Genomic DNA, 8370 nt, shown 5'->3' on the forward strand with positions numbered 1-8370 from the left:
CAGTGACAGTATTGTAAAACAGCAGCTCGCGGGCAGCTTGTAACTGGCGTGGTGCCCCCTCCTCTAGCGTGGACAGAGCATACTTGCAGGTGCTTTCTCAGCGAGCCCCGAAGATTGGAGAGCCCAGGCCCGTCACTTGGGAAGGAGACAGTGGTGGCCCCGGCAAGGCCTGTGGCACCTCGCCCCAAATCCACTCTGGTCTCAGGGTCCCATCACTGGCCCCATTCTCTTCCTTCATCCTTGTCACATGTCAGGGTGCTCCCTGTCACCTGGCTGCTGCCGGAGCCCTTTCCCCAAACGGCTTCTGTTTACGTGGCCATCCCTCGTGTTACTTTAACTCAAACCCGTTTATTCATTTAGCCTTGCAGCCTGGGTCTGCTGGACACTCTGGCGGGCTCTCCGTGCTGGGGGACAAGTGCCCAGAGCTGTCTTGTCCTTGGTTCTCTGCAGTTTGAATGTGCTCTGCCCAGGTGTATGTGTTTTGGTAAAAGGGCTTCTTCAGTCTTTCTCAGAGCGCCCACCTCCATGCACATGCCACCGGTCTGTCCCCAGTACATCTCCGTCACCTGCTAGAGCCTTGGCATATGAACTCTAGTACTAGATTAATCCCGACTGCTGTGCTGAATCTGTGTCTGGTCTGAGGATCTCTGTGTCTCTCCTACAGTGCTTCTGTTGCCTTTCAGAATGCCTTGTAGCTTTCTGTTGACAGCCTGATATGAGGATTGGGACACGTGACCTGAGGTGAAAAGTTGGGGTGAGGCTGGCTGGTTGTTTGGCATCAGAAGTGTCTGTACTTCTGTCTCTTCCGGCTCTAACCCCGTTGTCCTGCAGAAGCCCACAGGGGATGGGACTCATTCTATAGTTATGTGATTAGTGCTCAGTCTCTGGGGGCCCCGTGTCCCTGGGCCATGACCCCAGCTTCTCTGTTTCTTCCTTCAGTAAGAGAGGGTCTGGCAGGGCTGGACCGGGTTATGTCCCTTCCTCCAGGCCAGTTAGGCCCTATTTTTGTTTGTTTGTTTGTTTTTTAAAAAGTACTTACTACTCAGGAAGGACTTGTACCATTTTGCTGGGATTCTTGTTCTAGAAGTCTTACACTTGTTTTCTCCCTCGTGTCCTCCAAAATTGCCTCCTTGGGGGTCCAGTTGATTTTTTTTTTTTTTTAAGCACACTATCTCAATTCCCTTCACACCTCCTTTTGTGTATTTCTCTTTTGCTATTTTCTTAGTGTTTATTGCGGGGATTACAGTTAATGTTCTAGATTAACAGCAGTCTGGTTTGAATCAATACCAATCTGACTTCAGTTACGAAAACCCTGCCCCTGTTCATATTCTTGTCAGAAACTGCTTTGTGTGCCCCAAAACATAAATTTTTAATTGTGTCTTATGTATTTGTCTTTTAAATCATCTAGAAAACAGAAAGTAGAGTTATAAAGCAGACATGGGGCAGCACGCGGCTGTTACCATCAGCGTCCTTGCGTCCCAGCCTGGGGCCCTCCAGTGGTGCCGGGTGCCCTGCGCTTTTGTTCATTTGCGGTGTCTTCACTGCTCCTCAGCTCGGCCTTCACTCCCTCATCAGCCGGATTTGGCCAGAAAAGTTCTTATTTTTTTCAGAGTTGAAAGCCTGGGGTCTTCCCAGGACTTCTGCGTGTGCACTCTGCCCTGGACACACACGCGGCTTTCTGAATCACACTGTCCTTGACTTTGCCCCTAGACTGTAAGCCCTCTGTCACATGCTGCATCTGCAACCTTGTGCCCCCGGCAGCTGTGGGCTTTTTGTTTGCCTGACTGTATTTCCCAGCGATGCCTGCACTTTTCCTACCTGGGCAGGTTCCAGGTTCAGGTGAATGGAGATAAACGCCCTTTGTGAGCTCCCTGGGGGGGACCCCAGTCGCATTAGGACACACACGGTGCTCCTGGGACCATGGGGTCCTCAGGCTGGGAGGGTCGGGCAGCCAAGCACAAGTGGGACAACCATAGATCTTTCTACCCCTACAAGTTGCCTTCTCGAATGTGGCATTCATGTGGTTACGGTGAACCTTTGATTGTTCCTAGAATCCTGAGGACAGTAGTTAGTGGAGTTTCTATTGAAGCTCCATGTAAAGGAGCATTTCATTGTTTGGGGACACTGTCAACCCAGGCCCATTTCACCTCAGTTACCTGAGGCCATAGGGAGTGTTTGGACAGCACGAGGGCCAGAGCCTCATAAGGCTGTGTCCAGTCTGTCGCTGGCCCGCAGCAAGGCTGAGTGAGGCCAGTTCTTCAGGCTGGCCTGACAGATGGCTGTAAGCCGGGGCCATGAGACATATATGTGTCTTCTCTGTTCTGGAGGCCAGAGGCCAGGTGTCAGCAGGGCCGTGTCCTCTGAGGCTCCAGGGCAGAATCTGGCCTTTGCCTCTTACCACTTCTGGTGGTTCCAGGCATCCTGGACTTGTGACTCTATCACCCCAGCCTTGGCCTCTGTGGTGATGGCCAGTTTCTGGGAAGTAGAATATGGGCATGTCTTCTGGAAGGCCGTGATTTAAACCCACTGCATTCTTTTGACTGTCTTCTCGGTGGTGAGGGATCTATTTGTAATGCACTCTGGCTGTGGGTTCCTTATTCAGGGCCCCAGCATTTGTGGGGAGGACGGTTCACTGGATTTCCCAGTCTGTAGACCCCAGGCTTTTTCTTGTCTCACTTTGATAACCTTTAGTGCCAAAGCTTTAAGCCACCAGGACCGCCAGAAAACCAAAATGTTCAGGTATCTCTTGGGATTCATGATTTTTGGCCTAGAAGTTTCCCTCAACTTCCTTCCCTTGTGTAGTTGCTTTTTTTTTTTTTTTAATGTTTTCTATTACACTTTAAAATTTTCTGCCCTGTTATTTAAGACTCAAGCCTCTGTTGCACCTGGGTTCCTCTCTGTAACCCAACACACCTCTGTGCCTCCATGTGGCTTTCAGGGGCTCCCTGTGTCCGCAGCCCTTGCTGGCTTAGGGCTCCATCCTCTGTTGAAGTGGCCTGTCTGCAGCCTGTCCACCTCCCCCAGAGTTGTCTCCTGTGCGTTCCTCCCTTGATGGTGTCCCCGCTTAGAGTCCCCACGGCTTCCTTATTCCACACATGCGCTGGTCCCAAGGGGCAGCTGAGCCATCCGTGGACGTGAAGAGGCACCGTCGTCTATGGTTCTGTGCGTGTGCTGGCACCTGGCGGACACTGACCAGGGCAGAACCACGTTTGTGAGATTCTGCCCGTGACCCACAAAGCAGGCCTTGCCTGTGCTCCCAGTGTGACCTCACTGTGCCCTGAGACCTCAAAGGCTCAGTGATCTGATCCCCGAAAAGCCTGGGGCTCTTTCCAGCCCAGTGCTCTGCCCTCTTCCTCTCAAAGTTGTCTTCTGTAAAACAGTACTAATTCAGTAAATTAGAAGGATCACATAATGACTTCCTGCTTGTCCACAAGATGTTCAGTATCATCTCCAGGCCCCTAGTACTTGCAGTGGAGGCAGCTTCAGGAGCGATGTCCAGCTTTCCCGCTGGGACGAGAGCCGATGGAAGGTCCTTCCCTTTGTTTTTGTTGTTGTTTTGTTTTGTTTTGTTTTTTATTATGTTCAGTTAGCCAGCATATAGTACATCATAGGTTTGTGTTGTAGTATTTAACGATTCTTTAGTTGTGTATAACACCCAGTTCTCGTGTTGGGATGAGCACTGGTCCTTCCCTTTGAATTCAGATCTGCTAGAAGAAAAACCAAGGGCGCGAAGAGCATTTTAAGGTTTTCTTTTCTCTCTCTCTCTCTCATTGGGATTTTATCTATTTAGTGTGTTTTGAAGATTTTTTTTTTTTTTTATTTGAGAGAGAGGGATAGCGTGAGCATGAGGGTCAGAGGGAGAGGGAGAAGTAGGCTCCCCGGTGAGCAGGGAGCCTGACTGGGGTCTCTGTCCCAGGACCCTGGATCACAACCTGAACCGAAGGCAGACAGTTTACCAACTGAGCCACCCAGGCATCCGTCTGTTCAGTATATTTTAATCAGTTACGTTTGTTTTATGCTTTTAGATGCTCAGAGTTCTTGTCATTGTATCAGCTCCCATATTCTGTGACACGAGCCTTCAGTCTTTGATAACTCTGTGTTCTGGCCTCATAAGATGTTATAGGCTTATGATGTCCTTACATTCCCCCACACCCTACACGGTGATTCCTCCTGCTATAGGGAGTTAATATTTGGAGACCACGAAGGTTCTCTGTGGGCCTAGGAAACACCTGTTTGGGGCAGGGTGTGTGGACATCTGGGTCAGCACACAGGGCTAGTTAGTTTGAAGGGCATTCCTCCAGAGGGTCTGCCCAACACTTCACCCAAACTGTAAGGAGTTAGGTGCCTTTGACAAGCTCAGAGAAGAGGCCACACAAGACCACTGTCACTTCTGCCAACTGTAAGTTCACCCTCAGGTGTGATAATTTATCAGCAGGATTTATGGAACTTGCTGGAAACTATTGAAGTTGGGTTTTTTATAGGGAAAGGTACAGAGGGCCAAATCTAGGGGTCTAGACATGGGGCCTTCAGGGACCCTCTCCCAAGGAGTCGTGGGCAGTGTTCCCTCCTCCCAGCCCCTCGGCCTGACAGTGGTGCACACAGTGTATTACCAAACGGGAAGGCTGCCCGAGCCTGGGAGGGGTCCAGAGTCTGCAGCGAGGCTTCATTATATGGGCACAGTTGGTTCATTGCCCACCCAGCTGCACTGTGTCGGGGGATAGCACGTGGCTGAAAGCTTCCACCCTAAATCCCGTGGCTGGTCTTTCTGGTGTGGCTGGCTCCACGCGGGGTCCCCTCATTAGCAGAAGCTCGGAGGAGTATTCAGGGCCCACCATCAACAAAACACTCCCATCACTCAGGAAGTCCCAAGGGTCTAGAGGGTCCCCCAGGAGCTGGGACAAAGACCAGACCCCTTAGGGTGAGGCCAGATCCTATACAGAAGCAGTCAATCCCCCTCCCCAAAAAAAGCAGTCAACAGTTTTTAAATATTCATACAGAATAGGTAGAACATTTACTTTTTTTTAATCTTCTTTCCATTCTAGAAATTACAGAAGAAATCCCCATGAAGACTTTGAACATGAAGACTGTGTATGTTTCTGTATTACCCATGACGGCGGAATTCTAACATCATTTTCCACGTGACGGAGTCCTTCCCACACCACATGCCTGTCCCCTACACACACGGAAGATGTTTCCTTCAGGGGCACATATGATTTGCTGCTTTGGGTTCACAGTTGAAATGGGGGTGATTCCTCAGGTGACTTGGCACCTTACAGTAATACTTACACATAACCCGGAGCTCCCGTGCAGCCACGGGGAGGGCAGGCTGCACCTCTGCTCACTTCTGCACTTGCACAACGTGGAAGTGATTTCAGTGGCAGATTTATATATCATTCTGTGGCCTTCTCAGACTTGTTTGAGATGTCTTGAAGGTATGTGTTAAATATTTCTGCTACCTGGATTTTCCTGGGTAATTTGATGGCATATTTGAAGTTTAAGTAAATTAGAACAATAAATAAATTTTCTCTCAGATAATAAATGTATTAGAAGTAATTTATTCTCCCATAGTCAAATGAAACTTGAAATGTGTAATCTCTAAAGAACACAAAAGCTTCATAGTGACCTCATTATTAAGACATAGCTAACCGTCTAATTTCACTTCTTCCCAAAATCCTGTGTCAAAGAGGCGGATGCCAAGACAAAATCAGCTGCAAGAGTTTATTGGGGGAAAGAAATGTGAGATTAAGGGAGGGGGCAGGCCCCTGTGGACAGAGAAGAGGAAGAAGGAAGGGTTTATTAGAAAAAGCCCAGCCAGCAGGGCAACCTGGGGACGTCTGGGTTAGGCCGGCCTTCCCCAAGGAAAGAGTCCAGAGGTGGACAGACATGACCAACTTTGCCCGCCCGCCTTGGTCGGTCCGTGGCTGGGCACTGCCGGGGGGCAGCGGTGCAGATGCCTCAGAGGATCTGAAGACGTGCCCTGGCAGGAGGCCGTCCACCAGCTGTGCTCCTCTGTCAGGGTCTCCTAGACGGGAATGGAATGGTGTGTCTCTGGCTGCTACAGTTAATGCATTTCAACTCCAGAAAGTTGGAGGGGAAAAAAAAAGAACAAGTGTTGGTCAGGATCATTGGAATGCCTGAGCACTGCTGTTGAGAATGTGAGATGTGGCCGCTGTGGAAAACGGGATGGACGTTCCTCAAAAACGGAAAAATGTTCTGGCAACCTGGATGTGTGCCCCAAAGAACTGAAGCCCGGGTCTCGAAGAGATTCAGCGCCCCAGCTAAACTGCGGCGCTACTCCGTATCCAGCATACACGCACAGTGGACCAGCATTCAGTGTCTAAGGAGAAGGATGTGCCTTGGGGACATGGTGCCGAGTGAAGCAAGCACGGAGAGACGAGTGTTCCGAGATCCTGCATCTGTGAGGTCCCTGGAGGAATCCAGCAACCCAAGCTGCAGCAGGGAGGGGAAGGGGGACTTGTTCAATGGGAACGGTTTCGGTTTTGCAAGATGGAGTTCTAGAGGTCTTTCCACCACTGTGAATATAGTTAACACTACCGCACAGTTCCCATAAAAGTGGTTAAGTTGGTAAATGTCAGGGATCTGTTACCACAATTTTGAGGTATTTTTAATGTCAAAGGGACAGAAGCCGCCCCGAAAAAGCTCCCACTGGCCAAAGCTGGAGCAATTTGAGCAAAAAAATAGTTTAGTATTGGATTAAAATCCAAAAAAATTTTCATGAGTCCATACTGATATCAGTGACTGAGAGAGGTGATAAACAACTTTGTAGCTACTCCCCCTCAGGGTGCTGCACCCTGTGTCCCCGCTGCTTAGAAGTGGGCAGCACTTGGTGACCTACTTCCTGCGGAACAGAAGTCAGCATCAGCCACGGAAGCGTACGCTTTCTGTATGATGAGGATGGCTCTGTGGTCCCCCCGTCTAACCATGAGGAAAACCTCAGACAAGTGCACGCTGAGAGACATTCCACACAGTACCTGACTCCGGACTGTCAAGGTCATCACAAGCAAGCCATGCCTGAGAAACTATCCCAGACTAGAGCTGCAACATGAGGTTTGAAGGAACAATTCAGTTCATAACAAGGTCATGGATCCACAGACTCAATATTGACCATCCCCCCAGCTGCTATATAGATTCAAGGTAATCTCAGTCAAAATCCCGGCAGAATATTTTGCTACGTGAAATAGAGAAATTCAAATATTACATGATTTCACTCGTATGTAGAATTTAAGAAACAAAACAAGCAAATGGAAGAACAAAACAGACAAACCAAGAAACAGACTCTTAACTACAGAGAACACACTGTCGCCAGAGAGGAGGGCAGTGGGGAGTGGGGGAAATAGGTGATGGGGATGAAGGAGTGCACCTGTCATGCTGAGCACCTGGTGATGTATGGAAGTGATGAATCACTATACTGTACACAGGAAACTAATGTTAACACTGTATGTTAACTACTGGAATTTAAATAAAAATTTTTTTAAAATCCCAGCAGGGTTTTTTTCATACACATTAACAGGCTAATTTAAAAATTATATGGAAACACAAAGGATTTAAAAGCCAAATAAACTTTCAAAGAGAAGTAAAAACTTGAAGGACTTAATCTGATTACAAGATTTCTAAAACTATAATAATTAAGGCCATGTAATTGGCATAAAGATAATAAATAGATCATTAGAACTGGGTAGGGAATCCAGAAACAGACCTACACATATATTTTCGGTTGATTCTTTTTTTTTAAATGATGCCTTTGATGTCACTGGGAAAAGGATAATCTTTTCCCCAAAATGGTACTAGAACAAGCACCTGGTCATAGACATGCACACACACAGAATCTCAACCTATACCTCTCCATATGCTAAAATGTACCAAAATATAAATATAGCAAAGATAAGTGTATTTTTCCACAATAAAAATATGTTAACAGGACTAAATGTAAGAGCTAAAGTTGATCCATTCTCTGTAAGGAAACAGGAGAAAAGCCCCGCCAAAATACCTACACCTTAATCCCTGGGACACGATGTGATTAAGGTTATAGGCTTTACGATTAAAGAGACTATCCTGGTTTATCTTGGGGGGAGGCAGTCTAATCAAAGGAGCCTTTAAAAGGGGAGAATCGGAGGCCAGAGAAACTGGCAGGAGGGGATAAGAGGTTCTGAGCAAGGATTTGCCGTGCCTTTGCTGGCTCTCCAAGGTGTGGGCCCAATGCAAGAGGGGCCAAGGGCTGTAGAGGCTGTGGTCACCTCAGAAGGCAGCCCGCAGGGAAACGGGCCACAGTCTTAGAGCAGGAAGGAGCTGAAACTTAGAAATGGTTCTTCCTCGCCAGCCTTAGAAATGGTTCTTCCCGGGGGCTCTCGT

At 48.3% G+C, this 8370-nt stretch overlaps 1 protein-coding gene across 3 annotated transcripts in view; it reads left to right on the forward strand.

Moving 5' to 3' along the window:
• IARS1 (isoleucyl-tRNA synthetase 1) overlaps nt 1-7502 on the forward strand; it is a 71829-nt gene extending 64327 nt beyond the window's left edge. For all 3 annotated transcript variants that reach the window (XM_080820696.1, XM_080820697.1, XM_080820698.1), the window contains exon 34: nt 5043-7502. In XM_080820696.1, the coding sequence (XP_080676822.1) occupies nt 5043-5125 (83 nt within the window). In that variant the 3' untranslated portion in view covers nt 5126-7502. The remainder of the gene's footprint in view (nt 1-5042) is intronic.
• The last annotated feature ends 868 nt before the right edge of the window (nt 7503-8370 follow it).

Source organism: Martes martes (genome assembly GCF_963455335.1).
Source record: "Martes martes genome assembly, chromosome: 12".
In the NCBI taxonomy this organism is placed as follows: Eukaryota; Metazoa; Chordata; class Mammalia; order Carnivora; family Mustelidae; genus Martes; species Martes martes.